General features: G+C 46.3%; 1 protein-coding gene and 1 pseudogene across 1 annotated transcript; one reads left to right on the top strand and one right to left on the bottom strand.

Annotated features, from left to right (window-relative positions):
• Nucleotides 1-45: 45 nt before the first annotated feature.
• LOC147975734 (uncharacterized) lies at nucleotides 46-2,297 on the bottom strand (annotated as a pseudogene).
• A 1,136-nt stretch (nucleotides 2,298-3,433) lies between these two features.
• Nucleotides 3,434-9,161, top strand: LOC125551242 (C-terminal domain phosphatase-like 3). The gene is made up of 11 exons (XM_048714397.2): nucleotides 3,434-4,338; nucleotides 4,418-4,556; nucleotides 4,631-4,686; nucleotides 4,777-4,837; nucleotides 4,923-6,311; nucleotides 6,545-7,135; nucleotides 7,216-7,362; nucleotides 7,454-7,743; nucleotides 7,829-7,940; nucleotides 8,030-8,334; nucleotides 8,445-9,161. Exons 1-11 carry the CDS (start codon nucleotides 3,731-3,733, stop codon nucleotides 8,503-8,505), a joined length of 3,759 nt encoding a protein of 1,252 aa, XP_048570354.2. The 5' UTR covers nucleotides 3,434-3,730; the 3' UTR covers nucleotides 8,506-9,161.
• Nucleotides 9,162-17,286: the final 8,125 nt, after the last annotated feature.

The raw sequence follows: 17,286 nt of genomic DNA, 5'->3' as shown, positions 1-17,286 counted from the left end.
TCGATAAAAAAAGAATTGAACAACATTTGCCGCGAATATAACAAATTAATAATGAACATCATACCTGTATGTAAATCAGAGGTCTGGTTTTCTTGCGGTCCAGAATTATGCACTGGAAATTGGGTGGTGTCATCGGGGGTCTGAACATACGGCATCCAACGATTCCAACCAGTCTCCCCATGTGGGAAAAACAGTGGATATGACAATGGGTCATAGCAGCCATAGTACGCTCTAATATAGAGGGGTCGGTCTCCTTTTTTGGCATGTACGACAACACTCCTGTCAAAACAATTTTGTGGGTCGCTCCCTTCAACCCATATCGCTGCCACCTGAGAAGTCGTTGGGGCATTGTACCTACGTTGATCCAACTTGATATCTGTGTTCAGTGAGATCTTGTACTCATCTAGATTCGGAACAGACCCAAGGCTCTTGAAAGCCTGTGCATAAGGGTTTTGCTCTAGTATTCCCAGAATTTTCCGTATGAGATCTATATCTAGATCTGGAGACCTCTTAGTCCTGTGCACCAAGTTATGATCTGTATCATAAATATAGAGCTGCAAATGCCTAGGGCCATTATCAGCCGGCACCAGCTCATCAAGAGCGTGGTACAACCCCCCACATGCACGAAAGGTATATACGCCGGTTCCTGCTGCAGTGCTTACTCGACGATCAAGGGTGACCCCAAGACTTGTGAATGAGAAGTGAGAGTTGAAATACCGTATATTGTCTCGAAAATGTTTAGCATCATCATCACCTTGACTTGTGAACAACCGTTTCAACTCGTTCGGGACCTCGGGACTAAATAAACCTACTTTCCCCTTTCTGCAACAAAATGCAGGTCCCTCGTATTGAAACTACAATGCTCCACAGTGGAGGCAGTCCCTAACTTTTCTAAGGACGTGGTGATTTTTGGGAAGTTTAATGTAAACCGTATCATGAGGATCATTTGTGGGTGTTCCATCAGTGTGACATTGTTCAACTCGGTAGGATTCAAAGTCAACATCTAGAACGGAATATGAATATTAATTAATATATTGCCACGCCACGAAAAGACAGTATTATATTATATATGGAAACTCATGATAGCAACAAGGTACCTTGGTGGGCTAACATCCTAGCTTCTTCATCAGGCTCAACATATTCAGTTTCAAACATGTGGTTTTCACCTCCCAAGCAGTCTATAGTAGACAAAATTTAGTTTGTAATAATTATAAGATCTCCTAAACTAAACATAGGACCGTAAGTGCATTAATGTGTACCATCCATATTTGTTGTGTTGTCATCGGGCTCCAGTATTCCATATGCATCATCGGCATGGTCGTTGCCTGACAGCATATGTTGCAAAATGGGCAAGTATCAGCGATTAATTCAAGGTATGAACCAATATGTAGTCAATTAAAGCACCATTATAATTGTCGACAGGATGGTGCCCACGTGACAACGCAGTGAGTATGTTGTGTCTCGCCTCATCCTTCTTCCAATGTTTTGTATCAGGTATGTATCATTTGTGTGTAGCCAATCACAATCTTCATCAGCTACAGAAACCTTGAGTGAATCTCTGTTAGGAAATCAAAGATAAGATATACAATGTATCATGTAGCTGGCATCACCTGTATCAGATTGGTTTTGTTCTCCAGTTGTAAGCACTACTGTAGATTTGGCTGCACGACGTTTGTCACGTAGGCTTTGCAATATCTCTTCTTTATGTTGCTCATACCGGGCATTTTCCCTCTGCCTCTTCAGTGCTTGTTTTGCTTCTGTATAGTCAGTGTGAATTAGGTTCAAGACAACATGAGCAACACACGTTTATACTATGTACTATGTATGTCTGAATTATGTATGATAGTTAATATGAGCCAGAAATGATTACCATATGAACTGTTGCATCTGTAGGATTGAAGTGGCGGTCGTAACACAGTCAGTTGGGAGGACTCAATGGCAGAGTTGATAGTATTAACATTTTCATTGTTAGAGACGACAACATCTGGTGTTGTTAGTGAACATGGACCATGAAGTGGAGTCTGATCACTCATTACCACATCAATAGGTATGCCTGCATCAAAATTGCATTACTAAAGTCAGTTGCTGACACACAAAAGCCGCATGTCGCCTGGATGTAGGAGAACACATGACCTTCCACAACTCGTGTGTGTCGTTGCTGGGTGATAGTAGACTGTGCATTGGGAATCCCCACAGTGTCAGAACCTGTCCAAAGTGACTTTTAATTAACAAGAATTTAGATATCATTAATGAAATGTATGATAAAGAGCAGAGAAAATTGAGTAACCAGGCGACATGGCCACGGGTGGCTTAGATGGAGTGTTCGTTCCATTTGAAATAGCGGGCATAGCTTTCTTACGATCCCTTGCCTCCTTTCTTTTTTTCAATATTGCATCCCTGTTTAGTGCATACCTTTCCCTTTCCCTCTGTCTCTTTAGTTCTTTTGGATCTGTTTTTTGACCTGCGTGGCAATGACATAGTCGGTACTTACATGATCTTAGTTGCTAAGAGTAGGTGATATCTGTATTTACCTGAACTGTCGTTGTTCGTCAGGTCCTGAAAGGGAGTACGTACCCAACTATGCTGAGATCCGGACATATTGTCTTCTCAATGGCTCCTGTTGTGAAACACTTACTGAACCGTGCCTCAACTCAGTTTGCTATGCAAATCATTATGTACTGTAAGTATCAAATTATAGGTTGTCAGATTAAAAGAGCAATTTCCTTTGTCTTATGTCTGACCAAAAGACGTGCAAATTCAATTGATCTAACCTGTGCACTCGCAGGTCCGTTAGATGTTTTGGAGATGTTGGTCGCCACCGTGGTGATGACACCGGAGGTAAGGCAGTGCGCCGGGTCGAGGACGTCGCAGACACCGGGGGAGAGGGCGGCGTGGTGACGACGACGTACTGAGGAGAGTTAGGGCTGCAAGGCGGGTCGAGGATGTCGCGGAGACCAGGGGCGAGGGTCGTCTGGCGAGGGCGGCGTGGCGGGGCGGAGTGAGGACGACGGGGCGGAGCGAGGACGGCGAGGCGGCGTGCCGACGCGAGGTTCGTGGCGTGGTGGTGGCGTTGATCCCGGAAATTCTGTTTATTCGCTGGAAGGAGGTGTTATCGTGGGGATGTGTAGGAGTCTGGACGTGGGAGTCTGCTGGCAGAACATTTGCTTACAACCGTCGATCTGGTTGTAGTATGGTTGATGAAACGTGGACAGTTGGATGGTAGTAAGTGGGTTTGATCGGACGTCTAGGGTTATCCTGTGTGCATTTTCTCGTGTGGATGTAGGGGAAATCACCTTTGGTCTTTTAACACTAGTATAGATAGAAGTATAGTATAGATATAGAAAAAAAAAGAGTCCCCCATCCTCACGAAGCCACAACCTTGACACTACACGTCCACATATCCCGACCGTGGAAATCAAACACAAACGGTCGGATTAAAACTTGGGTTCGGTATAAGTTTCTGCAAAAGCCTCACGAGCCCCTCCCCGTCTCCCCGAAATCCGGCGCCGCGCTGTCTTTTCGTCTACCCTCGCATCTCCGATCCAGCGAAATCCGGTGGGCGGTCTCCCCATTCTGACGGGGCTCTGATCCATTGGTGTGATTCGGCGGCTGCTGGATCGGTCGGCGCCACAGGGAGCTGCGGATTCAGCTCCGGGTAGCCAGATTTGACTGCGTAGAACGAGACCTGGGAGGCGCGCCCATCGCCAGAGGTGCTCGCCGCGGACGGCACATGCGCGTGACTCTCACGCCCAAGGACGAGGATTGGCTGGTCGTGCTGATGACGAGGGAGCGCCCGCGGTCGGCGGTGGTCGCGCCTGGGGGGGACGTCTTCACCGCCGGTGGCGGCGGGGAGACGTCCGATGGGGACTCCTCAGAGTCGCTGGAAGAAATTAGTGCCGCCGACTTTAAGGAGTCGTCCAGTGGCACCGCTGCTCCGTCGGCGTCGTCGCAGAGATCTAGGGTTTGGATGGGGTACACCATGTCCCGGAGTTATGCACCGGCGTTCCACAGCTTTGCTTGGGCGCAGGCTGTGCAGAACAAGCCTCTCGTTCCGCGGCCTGCTGCCGACGAGGACGAGGTAGAGCACCTCGTCGACACCTCGGACGAGGAGAAGGAAGAGGGCGAGATTGAGGAGGGGGAGGCCGTACAGTCCACTTCCCCTCCAATTAAGCAGCCTGAGACCATCGACTTGGACTCTGATGCGCAGGACAAGTCAGAGTCAGTGGACATGGAGCAGACCCGTTTGGCCGTTGAGGCGGCTGATGAGCTGGATTTTGACCAGCGCGTGGGGAGTATACTGGAGGAGCTTGAGAGGCTTTCCATTGAGGAAGCTGAGAAGTATGTACTCATGTTTCATGGCTAGGATAATGTTTGATTCAGTTTCTGAGAGATATAAGTTACTAATGTTGTGTTGTAGGTCATTTGAGGCTTCGTGTGCCCGCCTGCGGTCTTGCTTTGAGAGCCTTAAGCCGCTGTTCCCAGAGAGCGGTAGCCCGATGCCTATGCTTGATGCTCTTGTGCAACAGGCTTTTGTTGGAATCGACACCATCACCACTGTAAGGCGGACTGCTGGATTGTTTCCTTTCCAAACTGGCAAACCATAGTGCTCACATCGTTTTCATTGTTGTAGGTAGCTAATTCATATGCGATGCCGAAGAGGGAGCAGAACAAGAACATGCTGTTGAAGTAAATATAAGTCATCTTTTGCTAATCATTTAGTATTGATTAAAACTGACTTGTTATCTTATAACCAATTGGTCCCTTTTCAATTGCTAGGCTGCTGTTTCACATAAAGAACAGATATTCAGACATGCTGGCACTCAACCAGCGAGATGAGGTTTGCATTTTTTGTAGCTCGTGGGGCTTCATGAGCGAGTAGGTTGTGCTCGAATGCTAACTTTCTGTTTCTTTTCTGTGGACAGCTCGATAGTCGTGTGAGACAGTTAGTTTTTGTAGATGGAGAAGACAATGCCGGTTCCAATTGTAGCACCAAAACAGTGAATGTGGTTGTTCCATCTGGACAGGTTCCATCAGATAGACTGCCAGTCGAGTCAGGAGCAGCAAATCCACCTAGGGGCTCTAGTTTCCCCAGCTGGGAGATACCGGCGAATAATAGAATTGTTAGCCCCTTGTTGGACCTTCATGCAGATTATGACGAGAACAGCTTACCCTCACCCACCCGAGTTAGTGCCCCACCTTTTTCTGTGCCAAAGCCCATTGGGTTTGGAGTATTTCCAATGGCACCTGACAGATATTTTTCGGCGGAAAGAATTGATCCTTCGAAAAATTTTCTTTATCCATGTGTGAATGATGCGCTAAAGGATGTTTCCTCGTACCGACAGAAGTATGGCCCGACATCTACCTTTGCAAGTGATGATCTTCCAAGCCCAACCCCATCTGATGATGGGGATAAATCTGGAGACAAAGAAGGTGATATATTTGGTGAAGTTTCAAGCTTTTCAGCTTCTAATAAGTCTGCTCCGCCAAGTGGGAATCTGATGCCTGCTTCCCGACCTAGTGCAGTTATCAGCAGCAATGACAGTTTTGCAGGTGGTCCTCCAGGTTATGCTAAACAAATTGAACAGTCTGTTTCAGGACCCAGCCATGCTCTTAAGCCTTCAGCTAAAAGTAGAGATCCAAGGCTCAGGTTTTTGAACCGTGATTCTGGTGGTACTGCAGATGCAAATATACATGTAAATTTGGCAGAGCCAAATGCTTCCAAAGATGGGACCTTGGGGGGTGTTGTATCAGATAATAGCCGGAAGCACAAGGCAACTGGCCAACCTCTCATGGATGAAACCGTGTTAAAAAGAGCTAGGGAGAGTACTGGGAGTCCCAGAGACATTCTGGTACCACCTGGTAGAGATGGAAGTAACATCAGCTCCTATTCAGGTGACAGGGTTCAATCAAATAAGCATACAGGGCTTGAAACTAAGACAGCCAGGAATCCTAGTATTAGGACCAGTAGTCAACTTATTAGCAATGTAAGTAGTATCCCAGACAGTACTGGAACTCTCCAAGCCTCCCAACCTAATTCAGTTCCACAGACCAGTGCAGCTCCTATTGTTTCATTGCCTGCAGTGTTAAAGGACATTGCTGTGAACCCGACTGTGCTCATGCATTGGATTCAAATGGAACATCAGAAGAGGTCCGCATCAGAGCCTCAGCCTGCTTCAGGTATCATCTCTAGTGGCATGATCAATAATGTCACTGCTGGGATGGTCATACCACCTGGCAATGCTCTGAAGACCGCAGAAGTTGCACATATTCCTTCTTATAGGCCACAAGCAACATCGCAAACAGCCTCTGTGGTAAAGCCCTGATGAATGTCACTATCATATTATTTTATAGTGACTTAGATTTGTTTGGTGACATATTTTTAGGCATATTAAGTGAAGATTATTTTTTAAATCACAATGCTCATGCTGAGGTTGTAGTAACTTGTAGGTTATGCGGTGTCAATATTTTTACATGAACTTTTTTCTTTTCTTTTAGTGCCAATTCCTGGCTTTACTGTAAGTACTGACCATATGTTTTGCTGTAGAATTCACAAAATGACCCTGGAGTAATACGTATGAAGGCGCGTGATCCCCGTCGTGTCCTCCACAATAACACATCACAGAAGAACGATACTCTGAACTCTGATCAAGCCAAAAGCAATGGTATCGCCCTGCCGGCCTTCCAGGACAGCAAAGACAATTTGATTAACCGTCAACAACTGGCAGAGCAACTTCAGACTACTGTGTTGCCATCTCAACCAGTCTCATTATCCAGCATTGCTCGACAGTCCACCATGAGCGCGAGTAAGGTCGATCCTGTCTCTAATTCACAGTTAGCTGCTTCATCACTCATTGCTCCTCAAGAAAGTTTAGTCAGCGTAAATAGGGCAGATCCAAGAGTAGCTGCTGGACAGAATGATTCCAATAATGCTGCCCCTGCTACAACACTTGGTACCAGGCCACCAGCTAACCAGTGGGGTGATCTTGATGATCTCCTCAACGGTTATGATGACCAGCAGAAGGCTCTCATACAGAAGGAAAGGGCAAGACGGATCATGGAACAGCACACGATGTTTTCATCGAGGAAACTTTGTTTAGTGCTTGATTTGGATCACACTCTCCTCAATTCTGCGAAGGTATTAGACTTTGTAGCCTAAGACTTAAATTGTTTCACTATTCGTCAAGTGCACTAATATTGTATGCACTTATAATTCAGTTTATAGAAGTGGATCCTATTCATGAAGAGATTTTGCGGAAGAAAGAGGAACAAGACCGGGAAAGGTCAGAGCGGCATCTGTTCCGATTCCATCATATGCAAATGTGGACTAAACTAAGACCAGGAATATGGAATTTTCTCGAGAAGGTTTGTTGTCTTTAGGTTTCTCAATCACCGCTCATGGACGCATTTTCCACTTCGTGTTGAAGGTTGATGTATTTGGTGCTTTATGCTGTAGGCGAGCAAGCTTTACGAGTTACATCTGTACACGATGGGGAACAAGCTGTATGCTACTGAGATGGCTAAGGTTCTTGATCCTAGTGGAACCCTGTTTGCAGGGAGAGTAATCTCAAGGGGTGGTGATGGCATCTCAAGAGGTGGTGACGGTGATACATTTGACAGCGATGACCGTGTACCAAAAAGTAAAGATCTTGATGGGGTATTGGGGATGGAATCTGCAGTAGTGATCATCGATGACTCTGTGAGAGTCTGGCCCCACAACAAAAACAATATGATTGTTGTAGAGAGGCATGTATCTCTGTCAAATATTTACTCTGATGTGAGTTAATAGCAAGTGCATCTTACTAAGTCCTTTTCAAACAATTATCTGCAGATACACCTATTTCCCTTGCAGCAGACGGCAATTTGGCCTTCCTGGACCATCACTTCTTGAAATTGATCGTGATGAAAGGCCTGAGGATGGCACTCTTGCTTCTTCGTTGGCGGTAATGATGGATCCATCCCTCAAGTAAACTCCTGAGAACTGAAATACACAGTTGATTATACTGACAGACTTGTCACATTCTTGAAATAGGTTATTGGGCGCATTCATCAAAACTTCTTTTCTCATCCCAACCTCAATGATGCTGATGTGCGCAGCATACTATCATCTGAGCAGCGGAGGATCCTTGCCGGCTGCCGTATTGTCTTTAGCCGGATTTTCCCTGTTGGAGAGGCTAACCCCCACTTGCATCCTCTCTGGCAGACTGCAGAGCAGTTCGGTGCAGTGTGCACGAACCAGATTGACGATCGGGTTACTCATGTTGTCGCCAACTCACTAGGAACCGACAAGGTGAATTGGGCACTACAAACAGGCAGATTCGTCGTTCATCCAGGATGGTGAGGAATTTATCACTGAAGAACTTCAACCCATTTTCTTATTTAATAATACCAGCTCCAGAAATAACCCATCATTTAACTAAGACTCTTACCTTGTTTGCTATCAACAGGGTAGAAGCTTCAGCACTTCTATACCGGCGTGCCAATGAACACGATTTTGCAGTAAAATAACCATTCCTGAGTCCAAATTCTCTTGGGACACAGTCTGGGTCATGAAAACCGAACAACACAAGTAAAAACTGGACCAGACTAAGAAAACCATGGGCCCATAAGAAAACCACATGCCATAACAGGTAATGAAAAATGATTTATGCAAAGCCTGAATTGGTAGAGGTCGGGCCAAAATAATTTTTGGGTTGGTGAGTATTGCTTGTGAAGGGGTTCAGATGGATCATGGAAAAAAGAATGCTAAAGTGAAAAATAGATCATCCAAGACTACCACCCTCCCTTGTAATAAACATGTGAAAATGTACTATGTTTGTGGTGCCCTCACCTCGTGCAAAGACTGCCTGCCGCAGAAATGGGTTAATGGCAGCTAGTGGTCATAAAGTAGCCAGAGAAGCAACCATTGGGATGAACGAGGCATTAAAGTCCACGGACCCCTTTGTAGCTGTTGCCGTGTGGTGTGGCTCCAGGTGTCGATGGCTGGATTCCTTGGCGTGCCAAAGGGAAATGCAGGGTTTGATATCATGACGTGCCTGTAGCATTTGCGTTGTTCAGTTGGGCAACATTTTGTGTGAACACGTGATAGCAGATAACAATGCGAGAGAGGTGATCAGTTGGTTAATGAACTTGTTTCAAGATTATATTAACTTTTGAAACTACAAGGGCTTGTGGGGAGGTAATGATGGAAATTAACCTGCATGGGCTTTTTGACATACTCCCTTGGTCCTCAAATAAGTGGAAATATAGAAATATTAAGACATTATGAAGTGGAGTAGACAATGCATTAAGAAGGTGCAAGTCATAATCTCTCCTTTTTAATTTTCAATGAGCTAAGTGCATGTAGAAAGTACAAAGATTATTGGTCTTGATTTTCGTGTGATAAGAAAGAAACAAAATTTGAATGCTAAACGCCCACTTAGAGGGTGCTTGGATATGATTTAGTCCCATGACTAAAAGTAGTGGGACTAAAACTTGCTAACTTCATCCATGCTTGGATTCAAATACTGAAGAGACTAAAATCAAGTTATTGAGCATTTATTATCCTCCAAACCCTTCAATCTGGAATTCGCATGTGTTAAATGAGAGGAATTAAATGAGGAGAGAGGGCTAATACATATTTTAGTTGGTTTCCTATAACTAAAATTTTTAGCCTCAAAACTAGTCCTAGCCTCTCTTTAGTCAGGGGTGTTTGGAACTTTAGCCTCTAAAAGAGACTATTTTTAGTCAGACTAAAAATAGTCCCTTGGATCCAAGCATCCTCTTATTTGAGGACGGAGGGAGTAACTCCTAAATTGTGGGTGATTGTTCATTAAAAACTTTTCCTTTCTTTTTCAACTTCGAAAATACAAATGTGAACACAAATACTTTGGTCCCTATCTACCTCATTTGGTTTTGGGGAATCCTACCTAATCAATCTCAACATAGTGTTCCCATATCATCGAAGTTGTTACTCCTTCCGTACATGGTATTAGGCACATTATGAAAACTAGATGCCTTAACTCCCCGCCTTGTTCCCTGTTTCTTGTCATGAAAAAAGGAATCAACTAGGTGAGGTGTGTATTCCTTCAACAAATTGAGACTACCTAGCACGACATGCCGTGTCAGTTCTCTGTATGCAATGGTAGGGATTAGAAAAGACAAGTTCTCTTGTTTTCCCAAGAGCAAGTAGCATTTGTCCAACCTATGCATCAGAATGCTTTACTATGTAACATGTATGTAACATGTATTAGTACATTCTAAATGAGTTTAAATCACATTGCATTTAATTGTAACATCTTGATGCCTGTCCATGCCATCATGGTGACATGTGACATGCCGCGCGCAGATGGCGCACTGCGAGACCTGACTAAATCATTGCATGCTGTCACCCTAAATCCGGAGATCGTGCTCTCGTGTTCGCCCCAAAGTTCTACCAGAAAATCATGACGAAAACGTGTGCCAACCCCTATGCATAGGTTCATGAGCGGAACCCGCAAGTTGATCACCAAAACATATATCAAGTGAATCACGTGATATCACATTGTCACCACAGATATCCACGGCAAGACATACATCAAGTGTTCTCAAATCTTTAAAGACTCAATCCGATAAGATTACTTCAAAGGGGAAACTCGATTCATTACAAGAGAGAAGAGGGGGAGGAGAAACATAAGATCCAACTATAATAACAAAGCTCGCGATACATCAAGATCGTATCATCTCAAGAACACGAGAGAGAGAGATCAAACACATAGCTACTGGTACATACCCTCAGCCTCGAGGGAGAACTACTCCCTCCTCGTCATGGAGAGCACCGGGATGATGAAGATGGCCACCAGAGAAGGATTGCCCCCTCCGGCAGGGTGCCGGAACGGGTCTAGATTGGTTTTCGGTGGCTACGGAGGCTTCTGGCGGCGGAACTCCTGATCTATGTTGCGTTCTGGAAGTTTTAGGTCACATGGAGTTATATAGGCGGAAGAAGCACATCAGGGGAGCCACGGGGGCCCCACGAGGCAGGGGGGCGCGCCCTAGGGGGGTGGGCGCGCCCCCACCCTCGTGGGCAGCTCCTGTATCTTCTGACGCGGGGTACAAGTTCATCAGGTGTCTTTCCTTCCAAAAATAACTTCTCTAGTTGATTTCGTTCCGTTTTGACTCTGTCTGATATTCCTTTTCTTCAAAACACTGAAATAGGCATAAAACATCAAATCTGGGCCGGGCCTCCGGTTAATAGGTTAGTCCCAAAAGTAATATAAATGTGGATAATAAAGCCCAAAACAGTAGATAATATAGCATGGAGCAATCAAAAATTATAGATACATTGGAGACGTATCAATGGGCTCAACCTTGTGTAGATTGCATCATGGCATGAATTTCTTGACTCGTTCCTGTGATACTTGTTTCCTTTCTCAAAGCATCCCAACAATGATCTCTTGTTTCTAGTTGTGATGTCTTTGATGGTTGTGTGTTTGGAGTTCATTAATATACAATAAGATAATATTAAGCCATGTGCTATGCTTTCAAGCAAAGATCTCATTGGTATTTCCTTTGACTCCCGTTTGGATATATTATTCTTTCCTTTTGCAACTATTTCATGTGTACATCCTTCTTTGTTGATATATATCACCATGATTGTCATCTACCTAGAATCTTATACATGTGAGAGAAGTTACATCTCTAGTTGATATCCATATTCTTTCATGTCCACCGTTTCGTTCTCTTTTTATATCTTTGGTGGCTCCGTGGAAGCATTCGTTGTATGAGTGTGTGTCTTACCTCTTTGCATCTTACTTTACTCATGTTTGGTGAAGTTTGTTGTCCTCGTGCTTGTCTTGACAAGCCTATTATTTTCTATCTTCACCATGGGTTGTCACAAGCTTTGATTTTTAATTTGCTACTAGTGAGCTTGTGAACCCATTTGCTTGATATGTGTGTGACCTGCTGTGACGCCCGGATAATTAGGCTACAGTAATCTCACGATAATGATGCCACATCACCATGGTTACTGTTGTTAATCTTGCGGTGTATCACGTCCCTTTCGAATTCTAACTTAAAATAAAGTTAAACGATAAAAGTTTTCTAAAGTCAAACCTAAAATGTTTAAAGTGTAGCAAATAAATCATATATGATCAGGGTGGTGAACCCAAAATTTTATCAAATGCTTAGATGCATTAAATGATAGAAACAATAGCTAAATTATTTATTTAATCGTCACTTAAAGGATTAAATTATTGAAAACTACTTTTAATAAATAAAAGGATAATTGTGGCAGTAATATAATTACTACCACTAATTTAGGTGCTAGAATTATATTTCATAAAACTAAAATAATATGAATTAAAACCGTAAAAGAAAAATGTTATAAACATTTAAACAAAAAAAGAAATAGAAGATCCCCCCCCCCCCGCTGGACCATGGCCCAGCAGGCCATCGGGCCGCCAGGCCGGCCCAGCCACGCCCCACTCCCTTATCCCATGGTGCCGAAACCCTAACCCCCTAACCGCACCACTCCTCCCCACTCCCTCGCCCCCTCCCGATCCAGATTGGATCGGGGCGAAAGCCCCCACTTCCCCCACTCCTCTCTCTGCCTCCCCTGACTCCCTCTGGATCGGGGCACGACCCAGACGAGGCCGCAACACCGCCACTCGTCCCCGACACCATGCCTCACCGCCGCCCCCCCGAAGCTGCCACGCCGTCGCCGGAACCACGCCGCCGACGCCCACCGTTCGACCCCGCCGCCCTTGGATCCCGTCGCTGTCATCCTCGTCTCCACCTCGCCAGACCGCCTCCCTCGCTGGCCTGCTTCCCTCTACGCCATCGTCGCCATCACCCCCCTCGATCCCCGCTGCCCGGACCCCTACGCGCCCCGGTGAGGCCCCGGCCTCCTCTCTCCCTCGCCCCGCGTGCTCACCATGCACCGTCCGCGCCGCCTCTACACCTGCGCCCCGCCGAGGCCATCGACCGCGCGCGCCCGTGTTGGCCCAGCCCCCGCCTTCCCCTCCCTCGCAGAACGCGCTGCCCGCGCTCGGGCACGCTCTCACGTGGCCTCGTGCGCGCCCGTGCTTCGCCTCTCTGACGCTGGTGCCGCCCGCACATGGCCGAGCCCTACCCGCTGCGTCTCCCCTGGCCGCTCGCCGTGCTCGCCGGCAGCTGGTTGCGCCCGCCTGCGTCGCCGCCTCCTGGTTCCGCCGCGGCCACCCGCAGCCGCTACCGCACGCTGGCCTGCCGCTCGCCTCCTGCACCACCCGGCCGCCGCTCGCCCCGGCCTCCCTCGAATCGCCGCAGACCACACGCCCGACGCCGGCGCCCAGAGCACACGCGCCCGTGCGTGTTCGGGCGGGCACCCACGCCCAAAGCCGCTAGGCCTCCTCTGGCCCTATGACAGTGGGGCCCCACCCCCAGAATAAAATGAAAAAAAAGGAGTTTAAAATAAATAAATAAATAAAATAATTAATTACTTAATTAAAGAATTAATTAACTTAATTAATATTGATTAGATTAACCTAATTAACTTAACCTAATTAATCTGTTTATTAAACCAATTAATTAGGTTAGTTAGTTGTCAGTCAATGACATGTGGGCCCCCTGTTCAGTTTGACCAGTCAAACTGTTGACTGGGTTGACCCAGTCCATGACAGGTGGGCCCTGTTAGACCCTGTTGACCAGTCAACAGTTGACTGGTCAAATGCTGACTGGACCACCCCTTGACCCCACCTGCCAGCCACACATACATTCTGTTGGGTACAATTCTGTGTACCCATAGCAATTTAAGATTTAATTTTCGAATTAAAACAATTTAGAAAATGATTTAAAACTTTGAAAATTAATATAAAATAAACCGTAGCTCGGATGAAAAAACTTTATACATGAAAATTGCTCAGAACGACGAGACGAATCCGGATTCGTAGCCCGTTCGTCCGCCACGCATCCCTAGCATAGCGAACACGCAACTTTCCCCCTTCGGTTCATCTGTCCGAAAACGCGAAACACCGGGAATACTTTCCCGGATGTTTCCCCCTTCACCGGTACCACCTCGTACCGTGTTAGTGGCACACCTAGCATCACGCCTTGTCATGTCTTGCATCTGTTTGCTTAAATATTTATTGTTTCTCCCCCCTCTTCTCTCGCTAGACACCGAGACCGACGCCGCTGCTACCCAGTACGACTACGGAGTTGACGACCCCTCTCTCTTGCCAGAGCAACCAGGCAAGCCCCCCCTTTGATCACCAGATATCGCCTACTCTTCTCTATACTACTTGCATTAGAGTAGTGTAGCATGTTACTGCTTTCCGTTATTCCTATCCTGATGCATAGCCTGTCCTTGCTACTACCGTTGTTACCATTACCTGCTATCCTACTGCTTAGTATAGGATGCTAGTGTTCCATCAGTGGCTCTACACTCTTGTCCGTCTGCCATGCTATACTACTGGGCCGTGATCACTTCGGGAGGTGATCACGGGCATATACTGTATACTTTACACAGTTACCTTACTTATGATACTGTTCGGAGATGGGGGCTGAAGGGGCAGGTGGCTCCATCCCGGTAGAGGTGGGCCTGGGTTCCCGACGGTTACTTTGAGGCGGAGCGACAGGGCAGGTTGAGACCACCTAGGAGAGAGGTGGGCCTGGCCATGGTCGATGTTCGCGGATACTTAACACGTTTAACGAGATCTTGGTATTTGATCTGAGTCCGGCTACTGGCCTATACGCACTAACCATCTACGCGGGGACAGTTATGGGCACTCGATGTCGTGGTATCAGCCGAAGCACTTCGTGACGCCAGCAACTGAGCAGCGCGCGCCGGGTTGGACCACGTAACGTGACTTCCTTTGTAATGGAGGTTGCTAGGTCTGCTCTCCGGCCGCGTACACAACGTGCAGGTGTGCTATGGGCGATGGGCCCAGACCCCTGTGCGCTTAGGTTTAGACCGGCGTGCTGGCCTCTTTGTTGTGCCTAGGTGGGGCTGCAACGTGTTGATCTTCCGAGGCCGGGCATGACCCAGAAAAGTGTGTCCGGCCAAATGGGATCGAGCGTGTTGGGTTATGTGGTGCACCCCTGCAGGGAAGTTAATCTATTCGAATAGCCGTGATCTTCGGTAACAGGACAACTTGGAGTTGTACCTTGACCTTATGACAACTAGAACCGGATACTTAATAAAACACACCCTTCCAAGTGCCAGATACAACCGATGGTCGCTCTCTCACAGGGCGACAAGGGGAGGATCATCGGTTAGGGTTATGCTATGCGATGCTACTTGGAGGACTTCAGTCTACTCTCTTCTACATGCTGCAAGATGGAGGTGGCCAGAAGCGTAGTCTTCGACAGGATTAGCTATCCCCCCTCTTATTCTGGCTTTCTGCAGTTCAGTCCACCGATATGGCCCTTTACACATTTACCCATGCATATGTAGTGTAGCTCCTTGCTTGCGAGTACTTTGGATGAGTACTCACGGTTGCTTTCTCCCTCTTTCCCCCCTATCCCTTCTACCTGGTTGTCGCAACCAGATGTTGGAGCCCAGGAGCCAGACGCCACCTTCGACGACGACTCCTACTACACCGGAGGTGCCTACTACTACGTGATGCCCGCTGACGACGACCAGGAGTAGTTTAGGAGGATCCCAGGCAGGAGGCCTGCGCCTCTTTCGATCTGTATCCCAGTTTGTGCTAGTCTTCTTAAGGAAAACTTGTTTAACTTATGTCTGTACTCAGATATTGTTGCTTCCACTGACTCGTCTATGATCGAGCTCTTGTATTCGAGCCCTTGAGGCCCCTGGCTTGTAATATGATGCTTGTATGACTTATTTTATTTGTAGAGTTGTGTTGTGATATCTTCCCGTGAGTCCCTGATCTTGATCGTACACGTTTGCGTGTATGATTAGTGTACGATTAAATCGGGGGCGTCACAAGTTGGTATCAGAGCCGACTGCCTGTAGGAATCCCCCTTCCACACTCCTTGGCCGAAGTCGAGTCTAGTCATTACAAAACTTTTACTAACATGGCTGTGTGTCTTACGGGCCCACGTCGCCATTGGGTGGTATTAGGATCCTTTATTTCTCGTCTATGCTCTGGGACTCTAATGTCTCTTCTATTCGGGTTAAATGATTTTACGAACTCTGACTCTAGGATCTCGTAATTACTTCCTCCCGGAGAGCCCCTCACTCCAGATGATTGCATGGTGCGCCGAAGGATTCCGAGGATACTCTCTGATGTTATCCTGAGAACTTTTGTTCATCGTGTTTGCATTTCCCCTTCCACCGTCAACCCTTATGGATAACTACTTGCAGTTGTTATTCTTACTTTCATCCCCAGTTGGTCTTGTTATTACAAGATACCCCGAAATACTCGTCGTTGTTTCGATAATCCTTTAAGCTTACTGCCTTGCTGTTCTTTGTCACCTAAATACCCCTATGGGTAATTCTCGCACTTATCGAGTATCCGCTCATCCCCCAGTTGTTCATGTGTTTCACAATGGTCTTCGAAATACTATTCGATCCTCCAAAAATCCTTAGTAGCTTATTGCTCTGCAATACTTGTCTGCTTGCATTATGTATGCTTTCCATATGTCTGACAATATTCGTCAGTATCCTTAGAAACCGTCATTTTGATCCTATTGATTCAACATGAGTGCGAATGCACGCAATCATCAGTTGATCCTTTCAAATTATCTTTCTGGCTCAGACGTCGTTTTTGAACATGAGCTTGTTCTCGACCATTCTGTTTGCCGTCAATTGTACCCTTAGGTCTATTGAACTTATCCACCCTTGATCAGAGCGTCTGCTTCTGATCCCTTGATTTGAAAATCATAATTCCTTTGTTATTTAAACGTTGAATTATTCAGATGTTCTGTAAAACGATGCATTTGCATTCTTTCTTCCTCTGATTGGGTATCGATACTCACATCAGCTCCATTGTGGATCACCATATCCACTGTTGGATTATTATCCGACAATGTCCTCCATAATTAATCACCTTGTGAGTTCTTTCTCCGATACATAATGTCTTTGGTAATTTGTATCCTCTCCTTTTGCCAACCATGCTCTGCTTTTGAGCTGGTAATATTTACTCTCAAAGCTTGTGGTATATGTTTCCATGATACCCTGACGGGTTGAACCTATGCCTTCCTTAATTTGTGTGACCTCAAAATTTATGCGGGTTATACCCTGCTGACGCTTCGTCAGATAACTTTTCAACACTACAACTTTGAAAAGGGGAGGTAAATGTAAGGTTATGCATTGAAGAAGTGGGAGTCGACCTTGAACTTTGTGTTCATGCCCATGGACACGATGTAGATCTTATCATTAAAGCTTCTCTT

Source organism: Triticum urartu, chromosome 4A, assembly GCF_056163025.1.
Source record: "Triticum urartu cultivar PI428250 chromosome 4A, HENAU_Tu73, whole genome shotgun sequence".
NCBI lineage: Eukaryota > Viridiplantae > Streptophyta > Magnoliopsida > Poales > Poaceae > Triticum > Triticum urartu.
The sequence above is the reverse complement of the archived record's forward strand: the minus strand, read 5'-3'. Positions and strand labels throughout refer to the sequence as shown.

Coding starts and splice junctions, on each gene's coding strand:
- LOC125551242 (XM_048714397.2), top strand. CDS start 3,731: ATGCGCGTGACTCTCACGCCCAAGGACGAGGATTGGCTGGTCGTGCTG. Junction 7,136..7,215: donor CTCTCCTCAATTCTGCGAAG/GTATTAGACTTT, acceptor CTTATAATTCAG/TTTATAGAAGTGGATCCTAT. Junction 7,363..7,453: donor TATGGAATTTTCTCGAGAAG/GTTTGTTGTCTT, acceptor TTTATGCTGTAG/GCGAGCAAGCTTTACGAGTT.